At 38.9% G+C, this 16,575-nt stretch overlaps 1 protein-coding gene across 4 annotated transcripts in view; it reads right to left on the bottom strand.

Moving 5' to 3' along the window:
* Window positions 1-16,575, bottom strand: part of LOC107502038 (probable ubiquitin carboxyl-terminal hydrolase FAF-X) — a 144,316-nt gene that overhangs the window by 58,683 nt on the left and 69,058 nt on the right. For all 4 annotated transcript variants that reach the window (XM_036235673.1, XM_036235675.1, XM_036235674.1 and 1 more), the window contains exon 21: window positions 16,201-16,321. In XM_036235673.1, coding sequence (XP_036091566.1) covers window positions 16,201-16,321 — 121 coding nt within the window. The remainder of the gene's footprint in view (window positions 1-16,200; window positions 16,322-16,575) is intronic.

Below are 16,575 nucleotides of genomic sequence, written 5' to 3'. Positions count from 1 at the left end.
TTAACTGTCAATTCAACACACGAAGTGAACAGTTTCCTATACAGAGACCTCAATCAACATGTCCTCCTTTCAATAACCAGAAATAAGAGAACAAACAAACAAACCCCAAACCAAAAAACATACAACACACCGAAAAAGAATTAGTTCTTCCTGAAACACAAAAACAAACACAGCTTTCTCCAAAAGAGCTCTCAATTAGTTGCCTCATGTGACATTATGTGTGAACTATTTTTCGTCTTTGAAAGGAAACTTGGGTTTCAAGAAAAGACCAAAAGAAACAACTATTTCCTAGTGTATAGCTACAAGTAAGAAAAGCTTGTTATTTCTATTTTACTATGTTATAAAAACATGACATTTGGATACATTAGGAAGACAATCCTTTCTTAGAAAGACACAGTTGTAAATCTTCATGATCTTAGATTAGGCAAGATACCAAAAGCACAAATGAAAAGAACAAACAGGTAGACTCAAATTAAAATCTTTTGTGCAGAAGACACCATTTAGAGAGTGGAAATACTCCTCAAATAAAAAAACCACTGTAAACTATATCTCTGTTAAAGGACCTGTATCTAAATATATTAAGAACATTTACAATTCAATAATGAAAAGACGAATAACCCAATTTAAAAAAACAAAGGCTGTGAATGGATCCTTCTCCAAAGATTTGCAAATCGCTAGTACTTAATGAGCACATGGAGAAAGAAATTAGCCATTAAAGAAAAGCAAATGAAAACCACATTGATATACTACTTCGAAACAACTAAGATGAGATTATTAAATCAAAAGACAATAACAGGTGTGGGTGAAAATGTGAAGAAACTGGAACCCTCGTTATCTTACGAAAATAGAAAATGATCCACCCAACTTTGGGAAAGTTTGGCAGTTCTCCAATATGTTAACCATAGAGTTACCGTATCATCTAGAAATTTATCTCCAGATACATAAACCCAAGAGAATGCAAAGACATGTCCACACCAAAACTTGTACAAAAATGTTCACTGCCACAATATTTATGACAGCCAAAAAGGAGAAACAGCCTAAGTGTCCACTGATACATGAATGGATGAACCAATGTGTTATATATGTACAACATAATTCAACCTTAAAAAGAAAAGAAATGCAATTCTGACACATACCACAACATTAACTCTGCACACGTTATACTAAGTGAAATAAGCCAGACACACGAAGATAAGTACAGTATCAGTTCATTTACATGAGGTATCTATAGAAGTCGAAATCATAGAAATATAAAGTAGAATGGTGGCTGCCAGAGGATTGGAGGAGAGGGTAAATGGGAAGTTACTGTTTAATGGGTAAAGAATTTCCGTTTTGCAAGATGGAAAGTTGTAGAGGTTGTACAACAATGTGAATACACTTGATACATTAAGATGGTAAATTCTGTTATGTGAATTTTATCAGTTTTTAAAAAGTGAAGTAATTGATTATAATAAGGAAGCATACAAAGCCTAATTTGAGGGGTAGTATACAAAACAACTGGTCTGCACTTTTCAAAAAACATCGGTCCATCAATGACATTAATTTTCCAATTTGGATTAAATCTGTCTTATGAAAGAGAATGGTCTTATTCTTAGAAAATACCCTGAGATGTTATATAAATAAACACAGGCTAAAAAAGGTATAGGTGTTTTTAACTTTCTTCCCAGAAGTTATATTACATAAAAAAAAAAAAAAAAAAAACCAAAACACCAAAAAACAGTAATATGGTATATTTCAGTTAAGATGGCAAGGTAGGTAAACACTGGGCTTGCTTCCTTCCATGACCTCATCAAAATGACAAATAATTCACACAAGTACCATCACTGAGAACAACCTAAGGACAAGCTGGACAGAATCTACTAAAGACAGAAAGAAGCCACGTCAAAACTAGGAGGAGGCAAGAAAAGAGAAATGGGCAGGTCCCACACCCACGTGTGGCCTTTAAAATATGGGAGAAATATCTTGCCTGCAGAGATGTCTCCTGAAAAGCAAGGGGTCCCAACCCACACGGGGCTTCCCAGCCTAGGGATCTAATGCCAGGGGAAGAAAAGTCCCCATAATTTCTAGCTGTGAAATCAAGCAGGGATTGCGGATGACTGAGAAAGAGGACTGCTGGAGTCCCAAGCATTCCTCTTAAAGGGCCCTGGGCATAGATTTACTTGCTGATGAACTAACTCACTTTCTCTGAGCTTCAGTAGGAGAAGCTCAAAAGGGACATATGAGGAGGAACCAAATTGTCTGGCTTCAAGGCAAGGACTGGCAGGCAACAGTATCCAAGTAGGTGTTGAACCCTGACCTTACCTTACCTAACTTGGGTTAACACCAGTCACCATGCCCTGATGAATCCCTGAGAACCCATGACACCTAAAACCATAACAAGCTAAACAACTTTCAGCAGCAAATCTACAAAAAAGGCTAGAACTGGCTCCTGTTGTGGCCTTTCCTAAAATCTCATAAAGGTTCACAAACCCCAAGCAAACAGCATCTGGCCTTGATATACACTGTACCTTTTGCAGAACAGCCCCAAGACTGGCATTAGGGACAGCCAGCCTCAGTTCTTAGCCTCTGCAAAGAGGCTCCAGAACCAACACGTCAGGTCAGCTTCAGCCCACACCAGAGTATCACCTAAATACCTCCACAAATGACACACCCAGAGGGCAGACAGGGCAGGTACCAGACCCCTGCTAAATGGAATCCTGCTTTGTAGGGTCAGCCCCTGCACAACGGCTCCTCCGCGCGATCACAGCCAGTCAGTTCTCACAACCAATCAGCCTGAAAGTCAGTCCCTCCCACTGACAGGCTAACAGCAACCAAGGCTCAATACAGAAGGCACAAACAACCTACACGAGGAACACAACTGAAGGACCGAGCTCAGGTGACCAGGGAGATGGTACCACTAGGACCCGCGGGACACCTACCACATAAGGCCACTCTACTAAGACTGTGAGACAGAACACCCCTACCTAATACAAAGAAATGAATACAGGGAGAAATGAGCAAAAATTAGAGAAAAAAAACACACCCCACATTATCCAAATGAAAGAAAAGAAAACAAAACCCCACAAAAGAACTAAATGAAACAAACAAAAGTAATCTACCAGATGAAGAGTTCAAAAAACTGGTTATAACGATGCTCCACAATCCCAGTGAGAACTTTAAGAAACAAAAATATAAACATAAACATAAAACACACAGAAAAATCCAGTCAGAAAAAAGAATGCAATACCGAAATAAAGAATATATTTGAGGGAATAAAGGAGATGAATTGGGACTGAATGACCAAGGTGAAAGACAGTGGAAAACACCCAAAAAGAAAGGTAAAAGAATCATAAAAAATGTCAATAGCTTAAGTGGCCCCTGTGACAATATCAAACGTACTAACATTCTCATCACAGGGATACCACCAAAAGCATAAAGAGAACAAGGAATTGAAAACCTATCTGAAGAAATAAGGACTGAAAACTTCTCTAACCTGGTGAAGAAAATAGCTGTACAAGCCCACGAAGCGCACACACACACACACACACTGAATCCAAAGATTCAAAGAGGCCTATACCAAAAATGTCAAAGTTAAAGACACAAAGAGAATATGAAAAGTAAGAGAAAAGCGGTTTGTTACCTGCAAGGAAGCTCCCATAAGAATGTCAGCTGACCTTCAGCAGAAACTTTGCAAGTCAGAGGGACTGTCAAGAAATATATAAAGTGGTAAAAAGCAAGGCCACCAAGATTACTCAACCCAGCAAACCTACCATTTAGAATTGAAGGACAGATAAAGAACTTCCTAGACAAGAAAAAGCTAAAGGAGTTTATTGACACCACACCAGTATTATAGAAATATTAAAGGGACTTTAAAATATATATATATATGTATATATATTCAAGTATGAATAAAATAATAATAACTATGTACCTATCGGTAATTACTTTGAATATAAATATTAATGAAAATGGAAACGAAAAAAGCTAGGACAGCAACACTTAATTCCACTTCCAGGTATTTATCAGAAGAAACACAAAACACTACTTAGAAGGGACATGTGAATCCATATGTTCATTATATCATTATTTACAGTAGCCAACCTGAGTGTCCATCTGTGGATGAATGAATAAAGAAAATGTGGGACATACAGACAATGGAACATTACTTAGCCATAAAAAGAAACGAAATCTTGTCATCTGTAACAACATGGATAAAAACAGAGGGTATTGGGCTGAGTGGAGTAAGACAGAAAAAAACATCGTACAATTTCACTTAAGTGTGGAATGTCGAGAACAAAATAAACAAAACAGAAACTCATAGATACACAGAACATTTTTGTGGTTGCCACATAGGAGTTTGAGGAGTACGTGAAAAAACTGAAGAGATTAAGAAATACAAATTAGTTATTAAAAAAGTTATGATGATGTAAAGTATAGCATGGGGGGGGGGCGGATATAATCAATAACACCGTAATAAGTATGTATGATGTCAAGTGGGTACCAGACTTACATTGGTGTGATCACTTTATAACTAGTTTTGGGGTTTCTTTGGATACATTCCTGGAAGTGGGATTACTGGGTCCTTGTCTCTTGTTACAGTCTTTGTTTTAAAGTCTATTTTGCATGGTATTAGTACTGCTATCCTAGCTTTTTTGGTTTCCATTTTCATGTATCTTTTTCCATCCTTTACCTCCTGTCTGTATCTTCTGATCTGACGTCAGTCTCTCACAGGCAGCAAATGTAAGGATCTTGCTCTCTTACCCATTAGCTACCCTATCTTGCAATTGAAGAATTAAATACATCTAAATACATCTAAAGTAACTGTCGATAAGTAGTTGTTGCTATTTATTATTCACATTTTTTATCTTGTTTTTCCTAAAATCTTTGAACATTTCCTACAATACGTGTTTGGTGTTAACGAATTCCTTTAGGTTTTCTTGTCTAGGAAGCTCTTTATCTGTCCTTTGACTCTAAATGATAGCTTTGCTAGGTAGAGTAATCTTGGTTGTAGGTCTGTTTTCACTTTTGAATATTCGCTTTGAGTATCTTGTGCTAATCCCTCTGACCTGAAAAGTTTCTACTGAAAAATCTGCTAACAATCTTATGGAAACTTTTATCTCGCTGTTTTAACATTCTGTCTTTCACCTTTGACATTTTAATGATGATGTCTTGGTGTGGGCCTCCTTGCGTTTATCTTGAGATTCTGTGCTTCCTGGGCTTATATGCCTATTTCCTTCACCAGATCAGGGAAGTTTTCAGTATTATTTCTTAAGATAGATTTTCAGTTCCTTGCTCTATTCTTTTTTTTGATGCCCCTATGATGTGAATGTTTTTATGCTTAACGCTGTTCCAGAGGCCTCATGAACTATTTTTTTGGATTCCTTTATCTTGTTGCTGCTCTGTCTGGGTGTTTCCTGCTACGTTGTCTTCTACATCGCTTATTTGATCCTCTGCCTTGTCCAAACTACTGTTGATTCCCTCAGATATATTCTTCATTTTATTATATTGTATCCTTCGTTTCTGACTGGTTCTTTGTTTTCTACCTCTGTTAAAATTTGTTAAAATTCTCAGTGAGTTCATTTACCCTTCCTCTAAGTTTACTGAGCAGCTTCATAACCAGTGTTGGAACTCTGACAGACTTGCTTGTCTCCATGTGTTTCAGGGGTTTTTTTTGTTTTGTTTTGTTTTGTTTTGTTTGTTTTTGTTTGTTTTTTTTTGCTACAGCTTTGCTGTGTTCTTTTGTTTGGGACATGTTTTGTCTCCCCATTATGGCTGCCATCTTGTGTTTCTATGTATTTGGGTGGGCCACTAGGTCTCCCAGTATTAGTAGAGTGGCCTTATGTAATAGTGGTCCTGTGAGGCCCAGATGCACAGTCTTCCTGTTCACATGAGCCAGGGGCCCCAGGAATGTCACTCTGTATGGGTTATGTTGTTGCTGAGTCTTGGTTGCTGTTAGCCCGTCAGTGGGAGGGATTGACCTTTAGCTAAATGGTTGTGATGACTAGCCATGGCTACACTGGACGAGCTGTTGTGCATAGGCAGATCCTAAAAATCACGATTTGTTTTAGCAGGGCTGTGGTGCCTTTGACTTTGCCCTTTGGGTGTGTCAGCCTTGAATGTGGTGCTCTGGCTCAGGCCAAGCTCAGGCCAAGCTCAGGCACAGTCTGTGCCCTGCCTAGGGACACCTTGCAGGAGCCACCAAACAATCTGCAGATGGCCACCATCCAGGATACACTTAGATGTACTTTCTGAATCCAAGCCATAAACCAAGGCCTGCTGCCACTAGTTCTAGGCTTGGGGCTGCTCACCAAGAGGTACAGGGCACGCTGACGTCAGATGCTGCTCTTTCTCAAAGGTGTGTGAATCTCAGAGATTTTAGGCAAGTTCGCAGCATGCATCAAGAGAGGCCATTTGTATGCAAGATCCACTTTGGGCCTAGCCAGCTGGGTGTGGTAGGGTTTCAGGGAATCACTAGGATGATGTGAATGGTTTACCAGGCTGATCGAGATTCAAATATGGTGGCTACCTGTGTCTGCATGCTGGGATGGTGGAGATATTAATAAAATGACAATGTCCTCTGCCAGCACAACTGCCCACGGGGACACTATCTGTCCATTCCTTATATTAAAGACAGATAATTCAGTTCTCCCCGGTATGTCCTGGCACCTTTCAGGCTGCTACCCCAGCCCTGTAGCTCAGTGCAAATGAGTATGTCAGCGAGTAAGTCCAGGTGCTGGCCCTTTAAGAGGAAAGCCTGAAATTCCAGACAACCTTTGTATCACTCAGCCACAATTTCCACTGATTTTCACATCCAGATTTTGTGGGAACTTCTCTCTCTGTCACTGTAATACAGGGCTGGAGAGCCTGGTGTGGGGCTGAGACCCCTCACCCCTCAGGGGGGTTCCTCTGCAGCTGAGATATCCCTCCCAATTTTTAACACCACATGCGGATACGGGACGAGTCGATATTGTATCTCTGCCTCTCCTACCGGTCTCAAGGTGGCTTCTTTTCTATGTTCTTAGTTGCAGGCTTGTTCAGCTACACTTCGGGCAATTCTCAATGCTAGCTGTCCTGTAGTTTAGTTGTAACTTTGCTGTGGTCATGGGAGGAGGCAAGCACAGCACTTACCTACTCTTCCATTTTGAACAGTAATCACTACATTATCATTTATATAGTTTGAATTTCACTACTAAAAATTTATAGAAAACTTCTCCCTCATTTACGTAAGTACTTACATAGCATCCTTGATTTTGTCTCTTGGGCCACAAAGCATAAAATATGTACTATTTGACTTTCTACAACAATAAAATTTCCAATCTCTATCCTAAAGACTTTACTGAAGTAACTGCTGAACAAGAATAAAGATGAAAAGGGAAAATGGTAGATTAGGAAAAAGCAGCATTTGTCTCGTTCTAGGTCCACACTGAAAGTACAATCAAATTATAAAATAATCAATGTGGAGAATCACCTGTAGCCCAGCTGATCATAACACCTACATCTGATAATATAAAGGAGCCACATCGAAGCTGAGAGGAGGGGCCAAGTCATGAATCAGGCTGGACCTGCACCCACAGTGGTGGAGAATCACCAGGAGGGAGAACGAGACTGCAGAGGGGAGAGTACTGGTCTCACCTGGAGGCTCTCCAGCCCAGGGTCCTAGCCCAGGGAAGAGGAGATTCTGGCGGTCTGGGCGAGAAAGGAGGAGAATGAACCCTTAGACATCCCTTTGAATGACCCACGCACAGGCTCTCTGACCTGCGGACACTCACCCAGGACACTGGCAGCAGGTCAGAGGCTTGTGTGGGATTCATTCTGAGAAAGTCTGCATTTCCTGGCATCAGAACGATGGCTAGAAGGGTGATCACCACTGTGTCTTAGTCCGGCCCCCCCACAGGGTAATCCACACGCCATGACAGTTTGACTGTGCAGACGCCTCCCACAGAGCCATTAGAAGCCCACCCCGCCCAACCTGCAGATTGCCCGGGGCATTTGCTGCTGGATGGTTGTAAAGCCTTGTTCCTATAAAGGACCAAGCATTCACAGAGGGCAGCCAGGCTCTGAGCTACATTTCAGAGATAGGATCGAGCAGATTACTGCTGCCAACACAAACTTAGGCAGATTTTGGGGTTCTGTGGGCCAGTCCCAGACAGAAGCTGGTCTTGCTGTGATCTGGAACTTACACAGGAATTCATAAACAGTTACCAACGTTGCAGCCAGACTGAGGCTGTACTGACCTGAAACCCAGCTCCATCCTACCCACAAATTGCGCCAGGCAGCCCACTGACAGTGAACTGCCATAGCCCTGCCTCTCCCCTCCCACGAATCCCAATCCACACAGTCAACCAACTTTGGGTGGTACAAGGTAGGCACTGCACAGAAATCAATGGCAGGAGGAAATCTGCTCCCTGCAAGAGTTGCAACATTGTGTCTGGGGGAGTGCAGAGATCTGTGGGACCACCCCAGATGGCAGGTGGGCCCACTTTGATCATGTCTACAGTGGGAAAACCAAGGACAAGTCTAGGCAACACTGAGGCTGTACTGACTAAACAGACCTTGTCTCCCTGAGATCCTGCATCACCCAAGGCACAAAGTGCCTACAACCCATTGATAAGCAGCTTCTTGTGCACTGCTTGGCTCTTGAGCACAGGCAACAGACCTTGGGTAACACAGTGAGCTCATTTAGAAAAAAACAATTGTGGATAGACCACTGCCTCCTGTACGAGCTGCAGTCTCTCGAGGGGACTGCATGAGTCTGGACTGGCCAAATGGCCCTGGACTCCCTGAGCTCCTGCCCCATCCAGTACACCAAGTGCCTGCTGCACAGTGATAGGCAGATGCCCCTGCCCTGGGATGGTGCATTCAGGCCCACGGTGGGCAGCGGCTGACCTTGCTATGAGTGGAAACTTGTACAGCAAGCCTCTGAGATAGTATTGGCACATACACTGACACTGCAGTGGCAGGCGGGAATTTATTCACTAGACCCAGGAGATTCCCAGGGTACCTGCACCACTCAACATACATATCACCCAGAGGCTCATCCAGTTTCAAAGACTTACAGGCAACTGATATGCAGTGTCAGGCCTTGAGGAGCACTGCTAAACTGCTATAGGTCAGGGACAGGGGATAACTGAGAGCTGCCTACAGTGTTGTCTCTTTCACTTACCTATGGATTCAGCATGAGCAACAACCATCAGCGGATCACTTTGTATTTCTCACCGGGTAGTCCTGAGCAATCAAAAGCAGCGGCTGACCTTGGCCTATGTGGGAACCCATCCCAAGGGGCCACAAAACCAGCGCATCTGGAGGCTGGCACCAGACCACAACGGAGCAACTCCTGACGGGGTCCAGCAGTGATACACACAAAGGGTGGGTGCAGCAAGTACAGGAGCCTGCTGGGGCACCTCCCACTCAGTGGGGTCGGCCACACACGGCAGCTCTTACCCTGTCGGTGCAGCCAGTTGCCACGATTAGGCAGCCTGAGCGTTAATCCCACCCACTGATCTACTAACAGCAATAAAGTCTTGGCGACAACAGAAGATCACACACAACCCACACACAGGTCACATCCAGAGCTCCCAGCATAAGGGATCGGGGAGAGTGCGCCACTGGGCCACACAGGACACCTTTCACATTAGGCCATCTGGCCAAGGCTGAGAGACAAAACACATATTCCTGACACATCGAAACGAACACAGAGAGGCTAACAAAATGAGGGGAAAAAAAGGACCATGCCACAAATGGAATGACAGGAGACAACTCCAGAAAATAAGCTAAATGAAATGGAGGCAAGCAACCCACCAGAGACAGAGATCAAAATGATGGTTATAAGGATGCTCAGTGAACTTATATGGAGAAATGATGAACACAATGAGAATCCCAACAACATAAACAAGAACACAGAAACCATAAAAATGAACCAGACAGCAATGAAGACTACAGTAACTGATATCAAGAATACACTAGGAGGATTCAACAGTAGATTCGCTGAAGTAGGAGACTGAATCAGCAAATTGAAAGACAAAGTAGAAGAATAGATCCAATCAATCAGAACAACAAAAAGAAAAAAGAATTTTAAAAATGAGGATAGTTTAAGAGACCTCTGGGACAACATGAAGTGTAAAAATATCTGGATCACAGGAGTACCTGAAGAGGAAGAGGGCAAGCAAGGAATTGAGAATCTATTTGAAGAAATAATGACAGAAAACTATTCTAACCTGGCAAAGGAATTAGACATACAAGTTCAGGAAGCACAGAGGGTCCCAAACAAGAGGAATTTAAACAGACGTACACCAAAACATATCATAATTAAAATGCCAAAGGTCAAAGAAAAAGAGAGAATCTTAAAAGCAGCAAGAGAAAGGAACCTAATTACTTAAAAGGGTACCCCCATAAGAATGTCTGCTGACTTCTCGATGGAACCTTTGCATGCCAGAAGTGACTGTCATGAAATATTCGAAGTTATGAAAATCAAGAATCTACAAACATGAATACTCTACCCAGCAAGGCTCTCGATTCAAATGGAAGGTGAGATATAGAGCTTTCTAGACAGGAAAAAGCTTAAGGACTTCATCACCAAGAAGCCAGCGTTACAAGAAATCTTAAAGGGTCTTCTGTAAAAAATAAAATAAATAAATAAAAAAATAAAAAAATAAATGTTAAATACAAATAAAATGGCGGTAGCAATGTACTTATCAGTAATCATTTTAAATGTAAACTAATTAAATGCTCCAATCAAAAAACACAGGGTAACCAAATGTGTAAGAAAACAAGATTTATGCATATGCTGTCTGATAGAGGCCCAATTCAGATCAAACAACACTCACAGACTGAAAGTAAAAGGATAGAAAAAAAAATTTCATGCAAATGGAAATCCAAATAAAGCCAGGGTAGCAATATTTATATCAGATAGAAGGGACTTTAAAACAAAAGCTATCATAAGAGACCAAAAAGGGCATTACATGAAAGAATCAATTAAAAAAAGGACATAACCCTAGTAAACCCTAGTACACATATATGCATCCAACATAGAACCTACAGACATAAAGCAATTACTGACATAAATAAAGGGTAATATACTCATAGTAGGAGACTTTAATACCCCATTGACACCAACGGACAGATCTTCTAAGCAGAGAATCAACAAGGAAACAATAAACCTAAAAAATACACTAGAACCAATGGACTTAATAGATATTGTCAGAGCATTTTACCCCAAAGCAGCAAAATACATATTCTTCTCAAATGCACAAGGAACATTTGCAATGACAGACCACATGTTAGGATTCAAATCAAGTCTCAACAAACTTAAGAAGACTGAAATCATATCAACTGTCTTCTCCGATCACAGTGGTATGAAAGTAGGTATCAACTACAAGAAAAACTGGAAAACACACAAACACATGGATGCTAAAAAACATGTTACTAAACAATGAATGGATTATTAATGAGATCAAGGAAGACAATCAAAAGATACCTACAGACAAATGAAAATGAAAACACAATGACTCCAAATTTATGAGGCATCGTGAAAGCGGTCCTAGGAGAGAAATTCATAGCAATAAAGGCCTACCTCAAGAAACAAGAAAAAGCTTAAATAAACAATCTAACCTTACAATGAAAAGAACTAGAAAAAGAATAGCAAACAAAGCCCAAAGTGAATAAAAGGAAGAAAATAATAAAGATCAGAGAGAAAATAAATGAAATAGGGTCTAGAAAAACAATACAAAAGGTTAATGAAACCAAGAGCTGGTTCTTTGAAAGGATAAACAAAATTGACAGATCCTTAGCCAGACTCATCAAAGAAAAAAAGAGGACTCAAATAAATAAAATCAGAAATGAAAGAGAAGAAATAACCACAGACTCCACAGAAATACAATGGATCATAAGAAAATACTACAAGCAATTACACACCAGCAAATCGTACAATCTGGAAAAAAATGGACACATTCCTAGAAATATGCAATCTCCCAAGACTGAGTCAAGAAGAAATAGAAAATCTGAACCAACAGATTACCACCAATGAAAATGAATCAGTAATCCAAAACCGCCCCCAGAACAAAAGTCCTGGACCAGATGGCTTCATAGGTGAATTTTTATTAAACATTCAAAGAATTATCACCTATCCTTTTCAAACTATTCCAAAAAATTCAAGAAGGAAGGCTCCCTAACTCCTTTTATGAGGCCATCATTACCTTGATTCCAAAACCGGACAAAGATATTACAAAAAGAAAAAAGAAAACTACAGGCAGGTATCTCTCATGAACATTGAAGCAAAAATCCTTATCAAAATATTAGCAAACCGAATTCAAGAACACATTAAAAATATCATACACCATGATCAAGTTGGATTTATTCCTGGGGTGCAGGTTGGTATAATATCCACAAATCAATTAATGTGATACACCACATTAACAAATCAAAATAAAAACCATATGATCATGTCAATTGATCCAGAAAAAGCATTTGACAGAATCCAGCACCCATTTATCACAAAAATTCTCAGCAAAGTGGGAACATACCTCAACATAATAAAGGTCATACATGACAAACCTACAGCTAACATCATATTCAATGGGGAAAGACTAAAAGCGTTTTCCTTAAGATCAGGAACAAGACAAGGATGCCCACTTTCACCAGTCTTCTTCAACACTGTATTGGAAGTTTTAGCCACAGCAACAAGACAAGAAAGAAATAAAAGGCATCCGAATTGGAAAGAAGTAAAACTCTCATTATTTGCCAATTACATGATAGGGAAAACCCTAAAAAAAACACAAGAAAAACTGTTAGAACTGATCAATGAATGTAGCAGTTTGCAAAATAAATATTCGGAAGTCAGTGGCATTTTTATGCACCAATGATGAGTTTTCAAAGGGAAATTAAGAAAACAATCCCAGTAACAACTGCACTGAAAACTATAAAATACCTGGAAATCACATTAACCAAGAAAGCAGAAGACCTGTTTTCAGAAAATCATAAGCCATTGAAAAAAGAAACTGAAGAAGATACAAATGGAAGCATATAACGTGTTCACTGGCACAAAGAAATCAACATCATTAAAATGTGCATACTACCCAAAAGAATCTATAGGTTCAGTAAAATCCCTATCAAAATATCAATGGCATTTTTCAGAAGCTAAATCAAATAATCCTAAAATTTATATGAAGCCATAAAACCTGAAAAGCTACACCAATCTTGAGAAAGAAGAAAAAAGTAGGAGGTATAAATATCTGTTATCAAAGTATATTACAAGGCTACAGTAATCAAAACAGCATGGTATTGGCATAAAAAAAGATACATTGCTCAATGGAACAGAATAGAGGCCCAGAAATAAATCCACGTCTATATAGTCACTTAATATATGTCGAAGGAGGTAAGAATATACAGTGGTATAAAAGACAGTCTCTTCAATTAATGGTGTAAGGAAAACTGGACAGATATATGCAAAAATAAAAAACAAACCAAAAAAACCACGCTAGATTATCTTCTTAGACCAAATACAAGAAGAGACTCAAAATGGATTAGAGTTAAATGTAAGACCTGAAACCAGAAAACTTCTAGAAGGAAACATAAGCAGTAAACTCTTTGATACTGCTAACAGTAATTTTGTTTTGGATATATCCTCTTGGGCAAAGAAAACAAACAAACAAACAAAAAATGGGACTACATCAAACGAAAATGTTTTTGCACAGCAAAGGAAACCAACAAAACCACTGACGATAAGAGAAGATATTCACTTATGATACATCTGATAAGTGGTTAATATCCAAAATATATAAAGAACTCAGCAACAAAACAAAAACAACAACAATAAATCCAATTTAAAAAATGGGCAGAAGACCTGAACAGATACTTCTCCAAAGAGGACATACAGATGGCTAACGGACATGCGAAAAGATGCTCAAGGTCGCTAACCGTCAGAGAAATGCAAATTAAAATCACAATGAGAAATCACCTCACACCTATCAGAATGGCTATCATCAATAAATCAAAAAACAGCAAGTGTTGGTGAGAATGCAGAGAAAAGGGAACCCTCATAAATTGTTGGTGGGACTGTAAATTGGTACAGACTCTATGGAAAACAGTATGGAGGTTTCTCAAAAAACTAAAAGTGGATATACCTTTTGGCCCAGCAATTGCACTTCTGGGTATTTATCCAAAGGAAACCAGCAAAACAATAATTCAAAAAGATCTATGCACTCCAATATTCATGGCAGCACAATTTACAATGGCCAAGATGTGGAAGGAACCCAAAGGCCCATCAACAGATGACTGGAAAAAGAAATGACGGTTCATATATACATTACTCAGACGTTTAAAAAATAAAATCCTACAACCTGGATGGACCTAAAGGTTATTATGTTGAGTGAAATAAGTCATACAAAGATAAATACCGTATGATTTCCCTTATATGCGGAATCTAAGGAACAGAAAAGAACTAATCATAAACTGACTTACAAAAATAGTGTACAATTTGGTGACAGACAGAGGGAAGAGATATGGGGGCTGGAAGAATGGGATGAAGGGTTAAAGAAGTACGAATCAGGAGCTGATGGGTGGTCACGGGGGTGGGGAGCACGGCAGAGGGAATGCAGTCAGCAGTAATACGCTGGCCAGGTGGAGGGCCAAGGGAGGGAGGGAGCAATTGGGGGGATCGTTTTATGAGCTATGTAGATGTCTAACCAATGTACTGTATACCTGAAACTAATTGAAAAAAATTCAAAGTAATAATAATAAAAGAATAGAGATGAAACTTGACTGAAGTCAATTAGGTAACAGAAATATGTCGATATTAATTTTTCTGGTTTAGATATTTAAATTGTTATATGGGAGAATGTCTGAACAGATACTTCTCCAAAGAGGACATACAATTTTGCAGAAAACACACATTATCATTTCGGGAGATGAGAGGACATCAAACAAATTATTCTCATTTGGTTGAAGGAAGAAATGTTCTTTGTACTGTACTTTCTACTTTTCTGTAATTTTTTGAGTATTTCAGAAACAATAACACAAATATAGTTTTGCAGAACATGAGGTTTAGGGGAACAAAACAAATATAGCAGAAACATTGTAAAATTTATAAAGTAAAAACAACTACATGCATAGAACAAAAAAGATCATAAAAATGTAAAATAACAAAGGTAAAAAAGGCAGTGAAAGAATTATACCTATAAAACTGTCTAAAAAGATGAAAAGAGAAAAAGGCAAAATGGCAAGAAGGAGAACGAAAATCCATCTGCACATTCTAAATCATAACACATTTCCAAAAGGACAAAGAGAAAACTGTGATGAAAGAAAAAAACAAATCTTTTATTCATGAAGCAATTAACTAATATGTGACTGACAGGGTACACTGAGTATCCCGTACCAAAGAAAACACAAACAAAGAAAACATCTGCCCAAATGTATCTAAGATTTAAGAACTCGAGGGTTAAAAAAAGAAAAGCTCCCAGAAAGAAAGAAAGTAAACATACAAATGACTTCAATATTCCCACCAGCCAATAATGCCATGGGAATTATAATGGAAAAAATTTTCAACTTTCAATTTTATACTAAAACTACTGCAAATAAAAAACAAAAACAAAACAGACGATGCACTACTGCAAGTGAGTGTTTCATTGTGTTCAGATCTGTAGTCTCAAAGGGGGAAAAAAAAAAGCCTGCTTCTTATATCCATTTTAGAACATGCTTCAGCAAAATGAGGGCTGACTTAAGAATTCCCAAGACAATGCAGTACAAGACATTCCACCATATGAAACTTGTGTAAAGAAGCTCAAGAACAATAATTGTATTAAAGAGAACACCAGACAGGTGCAGAAGAAAATATCTGAGAAAATGTCACCCACATGACCATGTGGAAAACTGTTTTAAGAAATTACTGGAAATGTGGAAAATTTATTAATTCCTTAGAAAACTAAGCAAATGAAAGGGGGAAATTTAAAAATCTAGTATATACATGTATGGGTAATGTATGATACTATAACATATTCCTATCACCTTTAAAAAACGTTAACATGTTATTAAGTACTGTATTTCCATAAGATTTATGTACTCCTAAAAACGTAATAGATTTAATCAAAAGTTGTGAGATGATCAGAAAAGGATGTGAGTATATAAGAATAAATTTTCACTTAAGTAAACTAAGTCTGTATATAATATGTAAATATGGCATAAAAAAAATATGTCAGGTGATATTTTAAAAAAGGCATGCAATATTCTTACCTGGTGGCATAAGTTTCATAAGTACTCTTGCTCCATCTCTAAGAGGTGGCATATTCAGATTGCTACCCAAGTCTGCAACTTGCCAAAGGAAAGAGATGTATCTAGGATGCAGTGACATTATCTGAAATACAGAATACAAAAACATTTATCTATGAATTATGACAAAAACACTTTTTATTCAAATTAACCTACTCACTCTTCCTAAATAACTTTTCTACTTGTCAATTAGAACATTTGCAGATGCCATTTTCATGACCTGAAATGGTCTGCTAACCCTATCTTTTCTTTAATTAGACATGAGAAATATATGAGAAAGATAGCAGATTACATATTTCTAGTTTCAAAGGAAAGGCTGATAATATGTAATAGTATTTT

The sequence above is a fragment of the Rousettus aegyptiacus genome, unplaced genomic scaffold (assembly GCF_014176215.1).
Source record: "Rousettus aegyptiacus isolate mRouAeg1 unplaced genomic scaffold, mRouAeg1.p scaffold_m13_p_19, whole genome shotgun sequence".
NCBI classification, from domain to species: Eukaryota; Metazoa; Chordata; class Mammalia; order Chiroptera; family Pteropodidae; genus Rousettus; species Rousettus aegyptiacus.
The sequence above is the reverse complement of the archived record's forward strand: the minus strand, read 5'-3'. Positions and strand labels throughout refer to the sequence as shown.